At 39.4% G+C, this 23,119-nt stretch overlaps 1 protein-coding gene across 4 annotated transcripts in view; it reads right to left on the bottom strand.

The window, feature by feature from the left end:
- MTMR10 (myotubularin related protein 10) overlaps nt 1-21,600 on the bottom strand; it is a 37,935-nt gene extending 16,335 nt beyond the window's left edge. Inside the window, exons 1-5 of one of the 4 annotated variants that reach the window (XM_084531940.1) lie at nt 21,345-21,600; nt 20,605-20,665; nt 8,599-8,735; nt 6,820-6,892; nt 4,197-4,339 (exon numbers count right to left, since the gene is read on the bottom strand). In XM_084531940.1, the coding sequence (XP_084388066.1) occupies nt 4,197-4,339; nt 6,820-6,892; nt 8,599-8,735; nt 20,605-20,665; nt 21,345-21,404 (474 nt within the window). In that variant the 5' untranslated portion in view covers nt 21,405-21,600. Of the gene's footprint in view, nt 1-4,196; nt 4,340-6,819; nt 6,893-8,598; nt 8,736-17,897; nt 18,619-18,997; nt 19,149-20,604; nt 20,666-21,344 lie in introns of those variants that run through there. The other 3 variants (XM_084531942.1, XM_084531943.1, XM_084531941.1) reach the window with 3 other exon arrangements.
- Nucleotides 21,601-23,119: the final 1,519 nt, after the last annotated feature.

Below are 23,119 nucleotides of genomic sequence, written 5' to 3'. Positions count from 1 at the left end.
GCCTTATGAACTTGCTGGAAGCACACTATTCTTCCCCACTACTGCAATTTCTGTTCTGAATTTATGCAACCAGGACTAGATCAAGTCCCATGGACAGAGTTTTTAATCTTCCCAGGTAGCAGCAAGTCTTCTTGGAAGAATAAGCTTTCAGATAACAAGACTTTCAGCCCTAGCCATCATGAACATTTTGCTAGCTACTAGCTAGGAGAATTATTATTAGAGGCTTTTTAAATACCATCAGATGAGCTTACTTGTGAAAAATAAAAAAGCTTTCTTTATCCCTCTCCAAAGGCCATAAAAATATAAGGCACTGGGAATGCATGAGAAAGTATTGAGATATTACATTCTGAGATCAATACAAACAACCAGAACAAGGTAATATAGAAGTTTTGTGGAATAATAAAGAAGACATTAGAAAGGGTCAGGATCATTTGTTCAAAACTCTCAGTTTTATCTTATTCCTTGTAACAATTAGGAAAAAAACATTCCACTCCATCCCAAGTGTTATGACGTGTTAGAAGACTAGAATTGATTGCACGGGAAACAAGATTTGAGATAATTTTCCTTGTGTTTTGATTAAGCATGTGTTTCTGAAACAGATCTCATACTCATTTTAAAAAGTTCTCTGAAGGAAAAGAGTTGAGGGAGTTCTAGAAGAGAAAGGGACTGCAAAAATGGAGATATATTTAGGAAACAGGAGATTATAGGGTGTGTGCCATTCTGGTACACGGCCAAGACTCATTTGCCTAGTAAGGCAGCACACTTTCCATCACTTAACAGTCCTAAGATCTAAAGCTTCATCTATTCATACATTTTAATTTCTTAGTTTAACGTCAAGTATTACAGTGGCTAGAAGTCAGCAGGATATTTCAGTTTGACCTGTTTGTTGTGCTTTTTGGAACAAAAGTAATTCCTTTTCCTTTAAGGAAGGTGAAATGCTTCTTCTTTCATATTGTCTAACTTAAGACTTCCCCAACTTGCTTACCCGTGCTTCCCCATCCTCCACTTCCTCCCACACCCATCTGGCTTTCCTTCCTTTGGAGGCTCTACAGCTTTATTTTTGAGACAAAATGGAATCCAACTGCTAAATGATGAGGAATGTGAGTTTCCATCCCCATTATTATTCCTTAACTCCTGTTTCCCAAATATCCATTAAAAACAAGAGAGGAAATATTTACTTGACTGATTAATGTTGGGAGAGTGTTTTTTAGCATGTATAGTCTGCAGCTAATGTTGAAGGTATGTTTCTATAGAACTGATTTTTAAGCATCTTCATAGCTTACCCCCAAAAAAATTAATTCACCTCAAAATCTGATGTGTTTTTCCACTTCATTTCTGCTTTAACGTGGCAAAAAAAAAAAAGTGAACATTCTACCGATATTACCCAGATATCATGTATATATTTATGTAATCAAATACAATAGAGAGTCCATGTCTGAAGTCTGACTGCTTTTAAACTTGGATTCATAGTTTCACTTACTACCAAAATGGGAATACTCTCTGTTCTAGTAAAGCAGCCTAATTAGCAGGGGTTATTCTCCCTTTTGCCCTGTTCTGCAAACCCAGTTACTTCCTTAGAAACCGATTATGTTCTCTTTGCCAACACCAACTTATGTAACTGAATACTGATGAGTATTTCCATTACATTCAAGCAACTGTGCTCGAAAGAAATTACTTAATCATGTGAAGTTAGTATCTTTGTTCTCCTTGTGATTCTTCCACATAGTTAAAGCTCATTTTAAAAATAATAATGTTCTGTTTTTTTTTTTTTCCTTTTTATTTTTTACCTATGGCTCTAAACAGAACACTTGCTAGCCTCTCATACTGATTAAGTTAGATGCACAAATACTCCCATAGGTTGAAGTGTGTATTGTAGCAGGTAGATATTTCACTTTGACCCAAGTGTGTTTCATTTATAGAACGATACTCCCTTGTATTACCAGGATTACATCTAGGTAGAGAGAAATCTCCCTGTTCTGATTTGTACACCTGACAGTATTTATGCGAGGTTTGACTAAGGAAGCTATTTCTGATTCATAAAGGACTAACATGCAGGTCTCTTGCTTTACTGAACACAGATTGTAATATTAACTGTTAACTTCACTTTCCCTTAATTTTAAAGCTAATAAGTGAAGAAGACTCTTATTTGAAAACCTTGAGAGTCAGAACTACTTTGGACATTATTATAGTTAAATTACAACCTGCACAACTCTTTGATTACAACAGAAATGCTGAGCTCTGCAGTTTCTCAACAATGAACACCCTAGAAAAACCTTTATATAATGTTTAAGCATAATTCTATCCAGTTCCTTTTTCTTCCACTCAGGAGGTTTTCATACCTAGCTCCAAAATGAGCATAATCTTTTTATTTATTTTATTTAACCTTGCTAATATATACTACTTGAAGGTCAGGAACAGAATGAGATAATCTTTCAAGAGTGTGGTGCTAGAAATCCCTTTCTATGCCAGAAAGAACAAACCAATTCCAATAAATATGCTACATAAGACCATTCTACTTGTGTTCACCAAAATAATGCAAGCAAAATCCTGACAGAGAAACCAATCCAAGGACCTCACGGCTTTAGGTAACTGTATTTTAATGTTAACAGAATAATGTTGTTACAGAAACACTAGTTTATGGTAACTATCTCCCCTCAGTAACAGCATGCTTCCCATACACCCAAACAAAGATGCAGTAACCTACTGGACACATCAAAACTGTGGCACTAGCCATACAACTGATAGTAAAAATTATACAAGTCTTCTTCTATTCCTTGTGACCACCTTCTGATATTCGTAAAGGGGAATTATGCTTTTGGTCACCACCATTGCCATCTTGTAACTATGCAGATTCAGAACCTTCTGGATCTCTGGAACTCTTCTTCCTATCAGTTATCACATTAGCCCATGTAATTACGAATGCATAAAGCAAGCATCTTTATAAAAAGGTTTCACTTTTTGCTCTTGCATGAGGAAGTACAGCACAAGAACTGTTAATGAGATGCTGAGTTTGCACTCTTCCTCCCTCCTACAGGCTAATCACTCTTCTTAGCTCTGACAACCAATTAGAAACAGTTGCTATAAAGATATTGCAGATAGACTGCTCCAGGGTGACTTCAGAGAAGCTGTAAAAGGGGAATTGACAGCTGAAAGATTGCCAAACTTGAAAGGTTACAAACAAAGCCAGCAGGCAGGAAAGAAGGAATGCAGAAAATAACAAGGAAAGAACAGTGGGCTTCATAACTGGGTTTCTGCTTCTGGATCTCTGTAAGAGAGCAGAAGGTGAAGAAGTGATAAATTGGGCATCATGCAGTTGATAACTGCAAACAGACTTATGTCTGGGCAGATGGTGCTTAGGATTTACACGGTTAAGCTCAAATTTGATCCTACTGAGAGGGGAACTCAACCTCTGTAAGCAAATTGGGTCACTCCTTACAAAAAGACTGCTGTGTCGTGCTTGGCCACAGTGTGGTGCCATGGAGGTCAGAGGACATGTAACTCAAACAACATTCCAGAGCCAGGAGGCTGGCCAGCTAGTTTTATGTAGCCTAACCACCTCTGATCAGCAGAAACTTACCGGAATTTTACCAGGTTAAACAACATTGTAAGACTTTGTTGGAACTTATGGCAACTAGTGTTAAAATTGGGGAAGGAATGAAATTTCTAGTAGTGTACAGAAAGAGGTAACTCCTCAAAAGGCATGCAATGCTAAGACAACATGGAGAAAGCACATTTTTTATGTAATTAGACAAATCGGTTGTTTCAAAAGGTTATCAAAGAACTTGCTGTGCAATGTCTATCAGAAGTATACATAAGATAGTACACTTTACCTATGGCTAAACTAAGGTTACTGCTTGCTGAAAACGTGTCAAACAATTTCCATATTGAAATATAAACGCTGTTATACAGCTGTTGCATAGTATTTAAAAAAAAAATCTTAAGTTAGTAATTTTAAAAAATATAACATATTACAAGAAATGTAGGTTTATCTAACATGAAAAGAGTTAACATGTCATCTTAGATTTTTTTAAAAATCTACTAATTTTCACTCTAAAATCTAGATGCTCTGCTGCAATATAATGCAATTAATTTTCAAATCCATCCCCTCCACCACTATTAAAACACAAAATATTATTAGCATACCTGTTGCTACATGTAACGACTACAAGGAAAGACTTCATGAAAAGATATAATACCTTTTTTGCACTTTCAGGACCTGCTTCATCGAAACGAAATCTGACAATACGGAAGTCTTTGCAATAAATGATTAATTCAGTTGGATTAAATTTAAGTTTTTGGTTGGGACCAAGAACCTTCTGTTTCCTCTTGGTGTCATTCACTGTAAAGAAAAGACAGTTATTGGACCGTGCTTTGTAAGTATACAACACAAGACTGGCTCAAACACAGATACGGTGGTGTTGCTATAAGCAGTTTCTCATTTAATCGTATGATTCAACTATTCAGTTTAAGTAAGAGCTCGTATAGGTCCTCCTGTTGATCAGTCTCCTTTCAAACAAGTGGCTGAATTACTGTTTCCCATACGTCTGGATTATTTATATGCATCAATGACAACTTCATAAACAAGTAATTAACATTCATTATTTCAAAGAGTAATTTGTGCTCCCAGACAGATCATCATATACGCTGCAATGCCCTTCTGATGTACAGTAACTGGCAGAAATGCTCAGTTTTTTGGTTTGTTTTGTCACTTGGATGTATAAATAAGCATTCAAGTTAAGACTAACTGCATTTCTTACTTAAAACCCAAAAATGTAAGTATAGTAAATTGCCAGGTGGCCTAGGCCTGCATAGACAGGCTGTGTCTCTTGGCCTGCGCAACCCCTTTTCAAATGGAGAAAATTAAATTTTATAAAACTAAACACCAGAAAAGCCACAGAGATTTTGTGTGTGGTAAATGGGAAAATTGGGGCACATAGCTGCTGAATGATGAATTACCTGCAACCAGCCAGCTATGGCATCTTCTGGGTTAAGCTAAAGTACTTCCATGAAACAGAAGACAAACGTTTTAGGACAGGATGGAAATTAAACATTTATGCATTAAGCTCTTTCATCTCCTGGGAAAAGGGTGGAGAGTTTATGGCTAGACAAGGAGCCAACAACCACTATAAATACTAAACAGTGTTATCTATAGCTTACTTTTTCTATACTGCAGTTTCTTCAGGCATTTCAGATGGACTAACAGTTCTTTTCAGAAACACCTCTAGCACCTTTCATGCTCCTTATGCCTTCAGCTGGATCTTGCACTTTCTAAACTGCTGGGTTAAGATCTGGACCACAAACTCAAAGGGCAAGGAGCACAACTGAAAGAAACAGCTCCTACCTGGCCCGTGTGTATGTTTGTTTGTTTATATAAAATCAATACACCTTCAGCTATTCACCTTGAATGTGACAACCATCAAACAACCTCCTCTGCAGTTTTGGTGAAAACTCTCTCAGTTCTTGTCAGTAAAAGCTTATGCTTCACTAAAATTAGTGTAAGACTGCAGAAGAACAATAGAATAATAGAAGAACAAAGACTAATTTCCTCAGGTATGTGGCAGGAAACACTGCCATCTTGCTCTACAGAACTTCAAACTTTAACAGAAAAGCTAAACAGAAAGGGGTCCTAGATAACTTCTAACATTCTTCCCATGAAACTGCAAACATTCAGGCTATTTGAATGTTTAATCTAGGGAAACATGCAGTAAAGAATAACCTAGAATCCATTGGCTTTTATTCTGAAACGAGTGCAACCTCTGAAGCCCTCCCATTCAAGAACAACACATGGCACATGAGAGAAGACAGAATTAATAGAACAATCATTCAACGTTGATTAGCTTTTCCCCCTTACTTAGGGGAATTTATTATATGGGAGTTTGTAAGAGATGTTAAATGAGAAGACTGCAACACCATGGTTATAAATCTCTCTCCACACAAAACTGTCATCTACAGATTTGCACTGTTTTGTCACAGCTCCCTGGTAATTTTGAAAAAGGGCAATAAATGTGGGCCAGGGCAAGACCATGTAACAGGTCAATAGAATCTCTTCTTAAAAAAAAAAAAAAAAAAAAAAAAAAAAGAACAAACAGACCACATTTCTTCTTAGTGTTCTTCCTCAGACGCATATTAATCTTTTCACTGCAATTAAAACCAACTTCCAGAGTGGAAACGGATTACTGGATGACTTTAGGTACTGAAAACTTATAGGTAAGTAATGATTTACATTAAGTGTAAATTAAGTGCAATTAGAAAGCCAAGTATTTAACAGCTCTTACTGTAATCAAGATTTGAAAACTTATTATCTAAATGAAATTCTTTAGCTAAAAGACAAAGAACATTATCTTTAGCAAACTAGTTAGCCTAGAGTATGCAACAAATCAAAAACAGGTTCTTCAAATTATGCTTAGTTACTTCTTCAGATTAATGGTGCATTACCATCTGTAGGTTTGGAGGACCATTGGCTACTAACCTGCCTAAGGGTTAGACAAAATCGAAAACCCAAGCATCTATCTGTGTTGTGGGATATCCCAGCTATGTGTAAATTGTGTAAGTGATGCATTTTTTGCAGTCCAGTGTATTTAAATGGAAGAGATTTAGATGTTTGGAAGACAGGTTGCTAACAAAATGTGTATTGCTCTAACAGGTGTCTATCCTGGAACCCCTGCTGATTCAGTACTGCGATTACATTTAAAACCAATACAAAGACTCAGCTAAAGACCCGCCTGAGTGTCAACAATTCTGCACAACCTAACAAGCAGTTAATAGCTTTAAATCAATAAGTTTAATGTCTGTCATCCTGATTAACAGTTTTTGACATACCTGTGACAATCTGCTCAATGCATGTTAGTGGGACATCATGTTCACCAAGAAGGAGGTTTTTATAATGGAATTTCTGAAACACATGAACACATGAACTCATAGCTATTAATTGCAGTTCTCAACCAGATGATACACAGCACATCTTTGAAGAAACAATGATAAAAATCAGGCATGCCTAGACTTTTCTGACATGTACCACCCTTCCCTATTCACAGGCAATTAGAAGTACTGAAACCATGCTTTCTTGTGTTGGTGAAAGCACACCAGAAGTCTGCAAACCCCTGTGGAATATGCAAAAAAAAAGTTTCACTTCTGCATTGAATTTACTAGCCTAAAAAATTGCTGGTAGATATTCAACGAGCTGAAGCGTAAATTTATATATGTAAATATAAACTATTACTGTAGTCATCCGCTATTAACTCCGTTACTGTAATCATAAGAAAGAAAAAAATATGAACTTGACTTTCATGAGGACAAACCCAAAGCTTTCTTTTCATACTATCAAACAGAATTAAACAGATTAAATATGAAGAATTATTCCTCAATGCTAGTACAGACTTGTTGGATTCAGAGCACTCAGTTGTCCAGACAACTGAGTGCTCTGAATCCATCTTGATTATAGTATGCTGCATGTGGTCACTCACCACTTTCAGATAAAACAAAATCAGTAACTGATCAGTAACAAAATCAGTAATTATTCCTCAATGCTAGTACAGACTTGTTGGATTCAGAGCACTCAGTTGTCCAGACAACTGAGTGCTCTGAATCCATCTTGATTATAGTATGCTGCATGTGGTCACTCACCACTTTCAGATAAAACAAAATCAGTAACAATCTCAATTTCAGTCAGTAAAGATTTGAGAAGGAAAATACAACTGAACAATAACAACCCTACATGTACTTAACATGCACTTAAATCAATAGCCATTGACACATTGCTTTCAGAGGAACAAGCTTTCAAGATCTTCTACTTTGGCTTATTAGAACAAAGGCAAAGATATTTAGCCAAATTTGATAAATAAGTTTTGACAACTCCTTCATGACAAAGCATAGTTCTTGTCATGAAGATTTCATTTTTTGAAGTAGCTTTTGTCAAGTATATTAACTGATATTGAAAAAGTATCTATCTACTTTCAGAGCTTGCCTACGTAAGAGTATTTCTTTGAAAAGCCCAAAATGAAGGCAGAAACAACTGTACTAGTGAAAATAACAAAGCTCACAATTCTGATTTCCAAACAGTACCATGGGCTGTGCTGTTCAAAGAAATCTGATTAAGGCTTTTAATTTCAGATGTTCTGCTTTGACAAAGGCTTGATTTCTTCCTTCCCTTTTGTTGTCACCTCATCTATGATGAAAGCTCATTTCACAGTTACTTTGTCCTCTCTCAGTTATGCCAGAGAAACTTGGACACATTAAAGGCTTTGCTGATTTGACACTTGTGTAAGAAAAGGAACACTTGCAATTCTCCTCCTTAAGGAGGAGCACGTTTTTATATAATTCCTGCTTCACCTTTTCCCATGAACTTCCCAATAAAGCCTGCATAATCAGAGGTAACGGGAACTGGCTGTACTTCCACCCCAAACTCACTCTATTCTCATATTCTCAGTGAAGGGATAGAATAACAACACATTGAGAATAAGACAGTTTAACCTCATCATTCAGCTTTCTTTGTTTTAGAAGGTGTCAGAGCTATATCAGTTTGAGATAAGAAGGATTTAATGAGAATACAAACATTCTATCATCTGTTGGCACAATGTAGTAATGTGAGCAGTAACAAACCTGTAGTGGCATTGGGTCATCTGTAATAAAGGAAATCTTGAAGTTAGTGCAAACCAATTTGCCCCACAGGTCATATTGACTCGTATCTGTTGCAATGCATTTTCTCACAAAATTGACTTCATTTACCACAATTTCACCTAAAACAGAAAAAGGGGAGGGGGAAAAGAATAGCCTATATAAATCTCAAAACTACACCAATTTTAAGTCTGTGGTACCAAGAACCCCCTCTTTATCCCATTTCAGTTTATATGCAGCTTCCGGGTAATCCCTGTGTTTAATTAACACCATTCCAGAGAGAGGAAGAAAACGATAAAAAAAAAACAAACAAACAAACAACAAAAAACTACCTTTCCAAAATAGGCATTCTCAATAGAGAACAACTCCTTTTCTATACCCAGAGATTAAAATCTGCAGTTCACTATTAAAAATTCATTGTTTAAAGGACAGTGTAGTTCAAACCAAAGGCATATGTTAATGTACTCCGGATAGCATTTAATTTAAAAACTGAAATTAGCTAGCTGTAGTTAAGTGCTTTTAGAGACCATTATGAACTTCGTGAATTCAGAAGATTAGCGTACAATTAGCTTTGCATTTCTAAACTGATGTTCAGGTGATTCCAGAAAAGCAAAACTGGAAGACAAACACGTTACACACTCCTTGCAGAATTTCACAAGTTCCTACACAGCTTCTACTGTGACCATCTGATGAAGGAGGCCAAGCCAACCACATCAGTTTGCAGAACAGAAGGGCCAGGTAATTAAAAAGCCATTAAGTTATCTGAGATAAACTTTGAAATAAAAAAGCATACAGGCAGATGTAAATAAGGACTATCTAAATAAAAAGCAAAGGAAATAAAAAGGTAAATCCCTGTATTTAGGGCTGCTTTTTAGTCTCACAACAGAGGTTTCTGGAAGCTAAATGGTAATTTCATTCCCCATGAAGAAAACAGTCGTTTAATTTACTCCTATATAGGGCTATCTCTTCTGTCATCACATAAACCACTTCCTTCTGCTGCTGTAAATAGTGTGGTAGTGGAAGCGTGTTCAAGAAAAGTGTAATTTTATTTTAGCTGTTGGCTTTTTTGTTTGTTTCTTAAACAAAGACTAAGGACTAAAGTTTGCTAAAGACTAATTTGCAGGCCATACCTAGTCTCCAAAATGTCATCTCTATGTCCTATACTTTGCAAGAAAACGGTCTGTTCTTTGAGCAACTATTACTAACGGCAGTACTTGGTTATCTGTACCCCCAACAAGTAAGTATATAGCTTTAAATTCATCTACCTTTGCTCTACTGATACAGAGGAGGTTATTGCCCCCAAGGAACCATATATTCAGAGACCTCTCCTTAGCATTCCAAACACTGGAGCACCTGACTCTGGAAATGCACATTTCGCTACTCTCGAGTTCTGGTCTCTGTGCATGCTCCTCACCCTAAGCTACTTAGCCAAGCTGCTGCGTTAGCTCGCTTGCCCCTAACATGATGGGGCATTATTAGCCTGCAAGTCACCAAAACCAGCAGCAGAGTTCCTCCTCTTAGTTCAGCTGTCATAAACAAACACAAAAATCGATTGGATTAACTGTGGCCTTGAGCTGGCAGAATTACGGTGAGTGTTCTGGAGGGTTGCAGAGTCCTTTCAGAGCTAGCAGGTGTAAGGGGATGACTTTCACTGACCGATAGTTATTAGGTACATATAACTATAACAGAAGTGGGAAGAGTTGGGAAAGTACTACAGGGATAAGCAGACATGCTGGAGCTTAAAACTGTTTTTCTCAAACATTACTAAACTATGATTAAATAAGCCTTTGAATTTTAAGAAAAAAAAAAAAAAAAAAGATTCCAGCAGCTTCAGTACAAATAGTTAAAGTTCAGCCAAGTGCACAGCAATTGAAAACAATGTCTCATTAATAGGGTACATGAAAAGGACAGGGCCTACTCCTGTTAAACATTGAAATGAAAATATTTCAATACTTTTAGCATAGTCTGGCCTGAAGCCTCTTGATGTCCAGTGTTCTTCCTAATAAACTACTTGCCTCGATAACTGCAAAAGCACAAACTGTGTATTTAAGCAATTCCTTCTCACAGTCGGTGTTAATCTTCAACTATTCAATGCTGAGTTCTCAGTCACATTCTGCCTGCCAAACATCCTCCCTCCACAAGTCAGTTCTTCCAAACCTAAGTAGTTTATAGTCTTGCCTCTCTCAAGTACACTGGTACATCACTGCATTTCTAATAAAAAGACACGGAGAGCCAAATATACCATAAAATGGAAGTGTCAGAGACAGGTGTTTTCCATATAACATCCCCTTATCTGTTAAGAAGTGGAATATTTTTTTACTACTGTGCACTCTTGCTAAAAGCAAATTACTATTACCAAACTATTTCTGTACTTTGCATCTCTGATGCTATAAAACAGTAGGGAAATAAGAGACCCGTTACTGTTCTCATGCAAAATCATTCCATTAGGATAAACTACAGTTTAAAATATGCCTGGCGCATTGTTCTCTTTCATAAAGCCAGTCCTTTTTATTTCTTTCCTCTGTTCCTCATAATTGTGTAGCTACACTACAACGTGCTAATACGAATACTGTCTTAGTGCAACTTTATTTATTTGCATTTCTTCCAACACAAATACATTATAGATTTTTTGGCCTCACTTGGATCTTCTGCTTTGCAGAATTTTACATCCCTAACAGAGCTGTCAGTTTTGAAGGTGAGTATTATAACAGGGCAAGACAGAGAGTATGCACAGAGATTTCAGCTGAAGGGTTTAAACATATTTGCAATTGAAGCATGAGAAAGTTTGCCATGCAAATGCAAAGGAGATGCAGTTTTCAAAAGCCTCAGACTGAATTTGTAAACAGTAGGTGTGGAATTTTATATTGACCCGACCTTCATCCCTCATTTGGATGTCTACAGAGAGAAATAGAAGAAGGTGTAAGCCTTCCAAACTTAACACAACTTCAGTAAAGTTGCGAAACAGAAGTAGTACCAAGCCGGTTTTATACAATGAAACCTTACTGCAGTTGTAGTTCAGTAGGTGATTTTTCTATACAAGTGTCAACAACAGAGCTATTCAGAGAGATTACACTGCACATTTTTACAATGTATCTGCTGCTTTTTCCAGTAAACAGTCACAAGCTGTTCCAGACACGGAACAGCAGTCAACACTTCCATGTGACTTGAACAGTCAAAGAATGATCTCAGGAGACAAGAGCAGTTTGTTTAAACTCTGACAGGAAACCAGAAGAAAAATTACAGGTTGCCACCCTTAAATATAAAGCCTAGTCGTGATTATAAAAATATTGCTACACCGAACACATGAATCACAAAAATAACAGGGAAGACTAAAGGATTTACCCAACACACACCTTCCATGGAAAACACAGCTTCAGAAACTGCTACATTTCAGACAAATCCCGCTAAACATCCCAAAAGCACACATAATTTGACTTGCCCATATTTAGATGCTCAGAGAATCTGTGCCATGTTACGTACCTAATCCTCCACAATACACAACACGTGACAACCCACATGCAATTCAGAAAGTGCAGCAAGCATGCACAAGAACAGGAGGCAGAGAGGCAAAACTAAAAAAGCTGAATTAAGTGATCGGCAGCAGAATCACTCATCAATGTGCATGGCAGCTGTTGTGCATGTTCTGCACTTTTTTGTTCCTCCACATTGGAATCTGGCTAGAAGTGAGCCTGGTCTAGCATCCTCATCCACTAATGCTGCAAGTGATAGCACCCAATTAAGAAAACAGCAATACAGCTTGTTTGTGCAAGAGAGACACTATAATGTTCTCAATAAAAGAGTTATCTTAAGTCGTCATTTAACAATTAAAAACATGCATTAATGAATTCACTTGTATTTAGAAAGATGCAAGTCTAAAACTGTTCCAAAATGGTTAATGAACAATTAGCTTTTATAAGCTGCTGCGGAGTGAGTTTTCAAAAACTGTTTAACAAGTAGCTGAAACCCACAGCATCTTCACTCATTTAGCCACAGTTTTTCTTGCGGGTAGGTTACAAAAATTGTACAGGTTTATTAGCATGCTCTAGGCGTTTAGATGTAAATGTCACTAATCCATTTGTACAAGGAATCTTCTGTTCAGTGTGCTCAAGAAAAAGTAGCTGTAAGCTCATGAAAAAAAAAAAATAATTCTAATTTTCATGAGCTCTTACAACGTATTTAGGGATGCAGGTATTATAAAGGCCAAAGAGCTGCACAATACAATAGATATCACCCATCTTCCCCCCCACTTTTCCAGTATATTCACAATTATTTAGAAAATAATCTATGCTTAAGTTTCTGTACATCTGCAGAATGCAGAACAAAGTAACAAAAAAAGGACAGCTCAATACTGTGATTAATGGGGAATAAAACCCAGTTTGGACATATTCCATGTGCATTACTTTTGAACAGGAGAACCTTGCATTTCTGTCCAAAATCTATGCTCACCACTGTTTGGTGTGTTTTAAATGCACAGCACCAAAAGAGCTTGCTTTGTCAATGTGATTAGAAAAAATGTTATTAAAATATCATGTAAGATTACACAGTTCTTCTAGCGTGCTAACAAAAAGAAACATCATAACTAGCTTAGTTAAATTTCAGAAATAGCAAGGAAAAACATAGCAAAACCAGACTTTTTGGTCGAAGTCTTCAAAGAAGAACTATTCATTTACTGTCTGTAATTACAAGATTTAAATGGGCATTTGTCCAATAATAGATAACAGCTGTTAATCTTGAAAAAAAGAAAAAAAAAGAAACTGAACATAGGAGGGCTCTGAAAACACACTGCTTTTCTAAACTCGCATGGGATGCTCCACAAAATCTTCCAATGGAAAGCAAAGGATGAAAGAACATAAAGCAGCCAACCAAAATTTCATGTGGTGATAACGTCCATCCATTACAAGGCAGGCTCTCATCAGCAACCAGATCCAAAGCAAACTATTACAGCAGATTCCAATTCTTGATCACACTTTAAGAATTGTTTCAATCCAGCGTAAATCTGTAATACTACTAAAATGCAAACAGTTCATGTTCGTTCCCATCTCAGCCCTTGTGCAGCACTACCATTTGAGAAAGACTTTGTTATGCATGTAAGAGAAATGACTTGGTTGAAAAATTATTCTGACGTATTCCCCCCCCCTCCTTTTTTTCTTGTCAGTCCTGATATGAACTGAATTAGGTCTGATCTGGCTTGTGCTACAGTTACCTAAACACAAGTGTCAGCACAAAGTCGTTAATAGAAGAACACATCTGTAATGATGAAAATGAAAGAATGAACTGTTCTTCTTGGCATCCATATGGATTTTTAGGCTGAATTAAAACAATCTTATAACAAAAAAAAAAAAAAAAAAAAAAAAGTTTAGCAATGATTTGGTCACAGTTCCATAACATGAGCAGGACAGAAGCCAGCGAGTAGAAAGTGTTTTGGTTCTTTTCAGTCTGGCTACATGAACAACAAATTCCCAACTCCTAACTTAGTTTAAACAGTATAATCAGGAACAATCTGAGATGACTGCTTCTCAGGCTTTTATAACTACGTCATCAACACAAGTTACAGATGCTGTTCTGAACTTGTAAAATACTTAATTTTAAGGCAACCCTGAGGAAGTCAATACAGAAATACACATTCTTTAGAAATTAGTTTGCTGAAAATTATTTCACTGGAAGTGAATGCAATTGCCACGAGACCAAAAAAAATGAAGTTTGGTGAGCTGTCAACTCAAAATCTTCACTAACATTTTATTCCCCTTCTGGTCTTTATGACATGTGGCATTAATGGAACTTATCTGCAAAATGTACATGGTGAAACATTAAAATATTTAATTGTAAAGTGCGTTTGGACTTCCACCTTTAAGGAATGTTTTTTGTATTGCACTACAGCTAAGCTGCTGCAAATGGGAAGTAACTTTTGCACAAATACTTAAAACATATTACTAATCAGAAACCATAACAAATACATGTTATGTATTCATAACAAAGAAAGCAGAACTGACTCCACCCAGTAAAATCCACTTGTAAGACAGTATCTGGAACTTAGATCTTGCATGCAGACTGCTTTGGTAGCTTTGGTAATACTTGTATGATGCCATGCCTTAAAAATAAATAAATAAATAAATAAATAAATAAATAAATAAATAAAGGAAAAACAAAACAAGCAGTTAACTGAGCCCAAAGCATGCCTGAAGATTCAGAGTCAAACAAGCAAACAAAAGAGCTATAATAGTAAAGAGCACTTACTATATACTTACAGTAAGTGATGCCTCAATTATTCTAAATATAACTAAAGTGCCTGGTTCTTTTCTAAACTTCTTACAGTATGAAAGATGAGTTTGCAGAAAGCTGCTGTTTCAGTTTTCAGATCTAGAATTTAATTAAATAAAACTTTTGGCAAACTGCTTAGTATGAACTAAAAAACCCTACATCAGAAAAGCGTTATGGGAATGTATTATTTTCCAACCAGTCATTCTCATTTCTCTAATTTAGCTGTTTTGAAATGTTGAAAATAATTTCACGCTCACATATTTCACTGACTCCTCAAACACAGTGAAATTACAAAGGTTTTCACTCAACTAATACCACACACCAACTTTAATAATAAAAAAATAGAAAACTTTTACATTAACATTTAAATTTCAAATAAAAAATCTGAAGCAGGAAAAAGCCTCTAGCCCTGCAATATGTCTTAATCAGCTGCACAATGAGTAAGAGCCTCAGTTAGCAAACCACTATGCTGGAAATGAGAATCAACAGTCAAGTATGCTTTGGAAATGAGCAGTACCTGACTTCACACAAGCTCAATGTAGTTACCAGCACTGATAGGCCCTCACTATTCACCACCAACAGATGAAGAACGCAATACCTGAATATCAACAACTCATTCCACAATTACACATGGAAAGGGCACTGACAGTAACAACATTATTACTTGTACCAAGCAATTAAACAACCCCAGTTTCCAATTTGAGGTGCTAAACCAAAGAGGTTACACCTAGTATACAAGAAAAGCAGACCTGACAAGTCTCTAGGGTTACACATTCAGCTCACTAACTTAGTCTCTGCTTCTCACCCCGCTGTCACAGGGCTGGGGCTCACACTCCAACACCCTGACCTCTCTTCTCCAGAGCTGGGATATCAGAAACCAAATGAAAATGCCAAGAAAGAGGCACGGGGGTTCAAAGCAGACAGGACATATCTGGGGTACTACGTGCAATAGTGTCTCACCAAAGTGTACTTCAAAGTGTACTTTCCTCCTCCTATCACAAGATGTATTGCAGCTGCTGTGGAACACGAGTCAACGCTCTAAAGATTTGCAAAGCAAAAAAAAAAAAAAAAAAAAAAAAGAGAAAGATCTGGAAGCTATCTCAAGAGAGAATCAGATACTTATTGATACTGTCTTAAAAGTTCCCACAGTTAAACTTCTACAGTTGCCTATCAAAGGGCACTTGTATAAAAAATAAAAAATAAATCCAAAACCAAAAAGCAGGTGGTAGAGCCAATCCAATTGACATTATTAAACAAACAAAAAAATATATCCATTAGTGAAAATCTTGAACGCAACATGCAGTTACAACTCATCAAGAAGACAGCACCTCTGTTCAGAGGTGATCAGAAGGATGATGAGAGATAAGCAAAGCTTCCTTGTTAGTACCAACTAAGAAGGCTGTGCTACAGAAAGCGAAACACCAGATGTGTGCCATAAGTCTGAAAATCACGAGTCACATGGATTAGAGGAGTAGAGTTTGATGTTTGCTGTGTGAGGGAAGAACTAGGACGTATCCAAAGAAACCAGATGGTGGTAGGTTGAGAGCAAACCAACAAAGGTAGTTTGTAACAGCACATAATTAAATTGCCAAACTCCTAACCAGAGGAAGCTGTGGGTGGCAGAAGTTTACATGGCTGTAAGGAAGCAATTGGATCAATTCCTGCAAGAAACATCCAGCCAGAGGAATTAAATATGAAAGCACCACCGCTATGATGCTCTGCGATGCCTCGCTTGGAGCTCCCCATTATGTTAGTCTGAAATGAAAGTCCCGGGCCATGCACTGAGGGAAGCAGAGAGGACAGAACAGGCAGCTGGGAGCTCTGCTGGCCTTGCTCTCCCCTTCCCGGGCACCGTGCTGCATGCAGCATCCCACCCAGCCCGGCAGTACTGGGACCTGCTCACAAACAGCTCTGCAGTTGCCTTCTAGTATGCAGCCCCGAAACGTGGTGCAGATACAAGAAGACTACAAATAACTGTTGTGCAACAGCAGTTTGCCACCAACGTTCCCTTAATGTGAGCAGGTCTTAATGATAAAAATACCATTCCAACTCAGTTCACTGCTATGGTTTTACTGTATAAACTTTTAAAAATAAAAGCGGCTCAACTATTTCTAGCCAGTTTGTAATATTTGCTATCTGTAAAATTTTTAAGTTAAACAATTAACAGATTAGTACATAGAGCAACATTAAAATAAACTTGCAAGCAAGTACTAAGATTCAGGCGGAACGATCCTTTCCTCACGCTTCACCAGATGTCCCAGAAGTTACACGATCCCCTGCAGAAGAGCTGGTGTGAGCCAACTGGCAGGACCTTTCTGCCTGATCATGCCTACACTCCAGAAGAGCACTGCTCACAGTACAGACACTGGACTAGTTCTTCATCCATCCATCCATCCGTGTACAGCTCGCTCCTCTCTGTGCTTTGTTTTTCCAATAAGATCCTAGAAGCATACACATATTCCAGCTATGTTGTACAATTTTCTTTGAAAGCTTTGGTTGATGTCTCAAAAAATGCTAGACATTGATGTGGAAAATGTGCTACAGTTTATTACCAGAGCAATACACACCTTCACGATTTAGTTTAGTATCGGTAATGATAAACGAAGCACAACTTTAACTTCATTCTCACAATGCTAATTACTTACTAGCTAATTACTTATTACACAAGCTCATTACTTACTAGCCAGACAAGTTGCTTCAATAGACTGTCTAGCAGACTACTCGCCATTCCTCTGTTTTCCTTTTGGATATGCTTATAAACCAAGCTATACAAACAAACAAAAAAGTGAAACCATTGCACAGGCCAACTCTGCAACTAAATCAGCAAAAATACTTGATCAGGAGTATAGACTAAGAGAATGGAATTACAGAAAAAAGAAAACATTTCTCTAATTCCATCTTAAAACTTTACCACATTTTTTGAAGGAAATTATTCCAAATTCTATAAAAAGATATTTGCTTTTCACTATAGCAGTATCATTGTTGCCGCTAACAACCAATTTATTTATTTATTTTATTTTACTTGCTTTAAATGATGTCTGTTGCTCTTCTTAAAGCCACACCTTGGTCAAGGTACACAGTTCCATGAAAATTAGAGGCTTTTATTCCAAAAGCTGAAGAGAGGCATCTCTATTTGTCTGGACACCCAGGGGAAACTTTGAAAAGAATCTCTGTAAGATCAAAGTTTATGCCAATGTAGATTCCAAGGACTTTTATGTTGTTTTGTTTTTATGTTTTTTAATAAAAACCTTGTCATTTTATAACCTGACTCATATTTCCATGCCTGGAACTCCCTTTCCTAACCTCCACAGCATAAAAATACAAGCTAGGCAGCAAGGTATTTAACTGGTGTCCTACTTTAGAATTCAGTTTTTAGTAAACTACTCCCTCAATATGATTACATGTTAGGAATTTCATACTTAATGTAGCTATTTGCAGTTTTTGACGATTGCTGAAGTAATTAACTGTTTGTGCTAATGTATTTTAGTTCCAGAATAACTCCTTAAAAAATCCACCAATTAAAAGATAATAATCAACATTCAGCCGCTCAGGTTTGACTCGGTTTCCAAAAGCAAAAGCAACTCCACAATACTATTAAGGTCAGGATGTTAGAATACCATACTCGAATTGCATTTGCAGCGGAGTACAAGTCAGCTTTAATGTAATTAAATGAGTTGGAATTTGGCCAGAAACTTAGGTTATGACAAATCCAAAAGCCTGTCTACCCAACAGTACAATGTGTACTTGTTTATGCAGTTTTCTACTGCACTAGCTGATGACAAAAAAAAAAAAAAAAAAAGGCACTTAGGCTTAACCTTAAACAGGAAGAGTTTCATTTAAGTCATTTAAAATAAGTCACTTCTGAACTTCACCCCACCCTCATACAGACTGATGCTCACAAAAAGATTTTGTCACAACTGTTCTGTAGCTGTACACAGCAGTGAATTTTATTACAGAATAATTTGGAGGCAGAAAGTTTAATAGCAGTTTTAATTCTGTGCTCTGAGTCCCATTCTTTCAATCACTTTCTATATTACTGAGAACAACTTACTACAAATGTCCCCAAGGCCATCACATATTGATTTCAGAAACAGCAGAAACAAGGGAAATGAGAAAAGATGCAAACCTGGGATAAATATAAGCCAGCTGAGGAAAAACAAAGCCAGTCAGCACCATTTCAAGTGCACTTCGGACTTTCACAAAGAATTAACCACGCAGCAAAACGTTGCTGCACGTGTGTTGTTTTCTGTAACTGCTCATGCACATGCCCCACAGTAAATGCAGGATGTGTCACAGTTTGAGAAGAGCAATCTTGTACTGCCTCGCGTTTACTGTGGAATGTCTCGGAGAAGAACATGCAGTCACTTCCTTGTAATTCATCCAAGGTCTTTGACTCACAACTGCAACATAACCAGTAAGATTCCAACTGTTAAGCAGAAGTTTAGCAAGCGTAAAAATATGTCAAATACTGAGTGCTCTTAGCAATGCATCTCGGAGTATTCACACCCCATGCAAAATCTGTACACTCTTCCTTCATGAAAGAGGTTCAGTCAGCTGGCATGTAATCTTTCAGTTGAATCTCTTCCACAGGATTCCAGCCTCTTCAGGTACCTCACTGCACCATACCATATATTAATTAGCATGGCTGAATTAACAACAGTTCCATGTGAAGAAGTGAGAGAAATAATTCTGAAGAGTAACTTTTTTTATTATATTGATCACTTTGAAAGTTAGCAGGCTTTATCAACCTTGACAACATGATACCGAAAGCTTCCTATATTACTTTGTGTGTAAGTTTATACCCTCTAAATGCTAAGAAAAAAATACATTATAAAGTTCTGTTTCAAACTTAAAAATTACCTTAAAAACAGCAAGCTTTGGAGCTTGCCAAATTTATGGCTGTGATGTACAGTTTGCAATTAAAGTAATCTTGAAAACAGTAGACTGTTCCTTTAGTAGCTGAAAAAAGGCTTTTGGAAACGCTCACTGATCAAAACATCATTTACCAAAGATAATGCCTGATTTTAAATGTGAAAAGGAAGTCACCAACAGCTTAGAACTGTATACCTACGTAATTATGAACAGTAAGAAAAATGTTGCTTTTCTCATCCACACATTAAGAAGAATAGTCTGCACAGGTTTACAGACAGGTTCCAAAATAACCTCACAGCTACCTATTCAATAAGAGCACGTGAACACAGACAGCATTAGAAGTCTTCTAATACACGAGTCAATCATACCTGCTTGGTGGAAGTTCCACACACTTCCCTTTAAAATAAAGACCACAACACATGCTATGGTAGTGAGTTCAACACACTGTAAAGGTCTGGCTACCTGACAAAACTGTAATTACTAATGGGGTCTTCCTAGAAATACCACAGAAGCTGCAAAATTTGCCGTAGTTCCATTTCAAATACTCACAACAGAATAAAAACATTATTCTACACGTAGTAAACCATCACACAAGCAAAACCGCGTATGTATTTATTTAGCTTTTCAGGTTTAGGTAAACAGGTCAGAACAGCTCTCTGCAGATTAGCATGTCACTAGATTTTCCTACTTGGTTAGAAGTTTCACTCTCTGGAGGAGCACGCTAAGATTAAAATATACTGAAATCAATAAACACAGGAAAAGAGGGAAAACAATTTACATGTTACCAATCCTACTAAAATAAACAGAAATCTTAAATATGTATTTGTTGAGTTATCCGTCAAATTTCTGGTTTACGCCTACCTGGCAGAAGTATTGGTTCCAGTTTTTTAATCCTGGGTTCTGCAGTTAGATGGTCTTCAGACTGAGGGAAGGAGAGAAAAAAAGGAATTTGCTTAAAAAGACACAATCCTACAGTCAGACGCAAGTCTGGTCTATTGGGGTACAGGAGAAAGTCGTTCTTTTAACAAGCTGATTATAACGAGGCAGGATCTAATCATGGCAACAGCCTGCTGTAAAGGTGGCTGGGGATGTTTAGTTTTCTACCAGAAGAGAGGTATAATATTTTAATTGCTAATATTTAACTGGTTGTGTAATCTAGGACATAACAAGCCGCTGGATGAATGAGAAACAATCGGGCTTGGCACTCGGTAACGGCGTGAGTTCTGCGAGCTGTCCGCGGGCACAGCAGCAGGCTGGCACAAAGCCCTGAGGCACTGAACGCCACCAACTTCCCAAGCACAGGGAAAGCTTCCTAAGACGAAAGGCGCAGAATACACACACACACACACACACACACCCACACCTGCTCGCTTTTCAATTCCAAACCCGACGAATAAAGACCCTGCCACACAACCACCGCCCCCCGCCGCCCTGCGCGACGAGCCCGGCTCCCTCCTGAGGCGAGGAGGGAGCCGCCGCCCCCCGCCGCCCCCCGCCGCCCCCCCACACCCCCGGCCGCAGGCCCCGCTGAGGCCGCCCGGTGCCGGCAGCCGAGGCGCAGGTGTCGGAGCCGCGGGGGAGCCGAGGGCCGGCGCCGTTACCTGCGGCAGCGGCAGGAGGTAGGACCTGAAGGTGGGCTTCGGCGGCCGCAGGGAGAACATGGCCGCTGCTGCCGCCGGGAGCGGGCGCCGGGGGCCGTCAGCTCAGGCCCGGCGCCCCGCAGCCGCCCGGCCCGGGCGCTCCCCGTCACTCACACGGCGCGGGCGGCCCCGCGCGCCCCCTGCCCCGAGGGAGGAGCCAGCGCCCGGCGGCTGCCCCGAGCCCTCATCGAGCCCTCACGGAGCCCTCCCGGAGCCCCGCGGCTCCCCCCGCCCCGCCCCGCCCCGCGGCGCCGCCTCCCGGCCCGGCGGCTCCCTGCGGCCCCGGCGGGCTGGGGCGGGCCGGGGCGGGCCGCGGCCCCGCCCGACATGGCCGCCGCGGCCCTCGTACGGCGGCGCGCAGGGGCCAAGCGGCCGCTGAGGGGAGGGGAAGGGAGAGGAGGGGAGGGGGCCGCGGGCGGGGGGCGGCCCCCAGCTCTCCCCATCCATCGCCTCAGCAGCAGCCGCTGGAAGCAGCTTTCGGGTCACGGGTTGCTCAAGCACGGCGCTGCCGCTTGCTTTGTGCGACACAGATCACAAAGTGCAGCTTGTACGCGGCGTTCGTGACGCGTTTTCAAGGGCACGTCCAGCCCTTCGCTCATTAAACTGCTGGAATTCACCCGTTGTGTTTTGTCTGCCTACAAAGGGATGAAATTTCACCGCAGAGCGGGCCAAAAGGTGCGGGGGGCACACAGCACGCAGCCTGAGGTGCTGCTGAGGTGTCCCAAAAGCAGCACCTGGGGCTGAGCCACACCAAGGGGCAGCCAAACCCTTCCTGTTAGTAAATCACTAACCCTGGTAAAAAATAAAAGAGGCAGACAGGTGTGCTCACCTGCTGATCTGCCAGCTCTAACAACAGGTACAATAGTTGTAAGAATGGCTGAATCACTTTTCTGTACACCTCACTGAATAATCAGGAATTTGAGTGAGAACAAGCGTGACGCTCCCTCACAGCTCTCACAGCCTGTAACAGCAATGTGTGCAAAATTACAGATGGCAAGAATTGGCTGCCATGGGCTAGGAAAGGGTAAACATTTACATTTAGCCGTAAACAGCTCCAAACAGCGTAACACAACAGTGTAGGGCAGGCAGAAATAGCAAAGGTACTGTTACCCACTTCCTGCAATAGCACTTCCCATCAATGCTGTTATTTTTGACCAGAGGGAAAGTAGGTTTAGGTTACAACATCTTCCCCATTCCCTCAGAGACCTCCCTCACCCACCACTCCTTGTTTCCAGATGAGGGAAGGGGAATTTGCTCCCAGAGCCTCCCGAGGGCACAGGGGACCTCAGGGCTGGTGCCCCAGCTCAGCACTGCCTCTGGGCGAGGGCCAAGATGCTGCATCTGTTCCTGGCTTTCCCCAGAGAAAAGCAGTTGCAAAAGACAGGGTTTGGGGAGCACAACATTAAAATGTAGACTCAAGTGGAGGGTTTCCATGGTTCGCCCTCTGAGCCACTTGGAGACTGTGAAACCTCTGCCTGAGGCCCGCTAAGGGAGGTTTTATTGTAACCCGGGGTTGTCTCAGGTAATTGGTGTTAGAACCAAGCTCCAGCATGAATCAGCTACTGTTACCAAGTTCTTATTGTCACCTTTTACATGAGGTGTATCATCATGTTACGGCTATGGAATATTGTACGGACATACTGGTGAAGCTCCCAGGCTGCTGCCCCAGCCACCCTCTTGCTCACTGCTGTAGACGTGCAAACCACTGGAGAAAACAGATGCTGGTCTACAGCCAT

This window comes from Aythya ferina, assembly GCF_964211825.1.
Source record: "Aythya ferina genome assembly, chromosome: 11".
NCBI lineage: Eukaryota > Metazoa > Chordata > Aves > Anseriformes > Anatidae > Aythya > Aythya ferina.
This window is presented reverse-complemented; position numbering and strand designations above follow the sequence as displayed.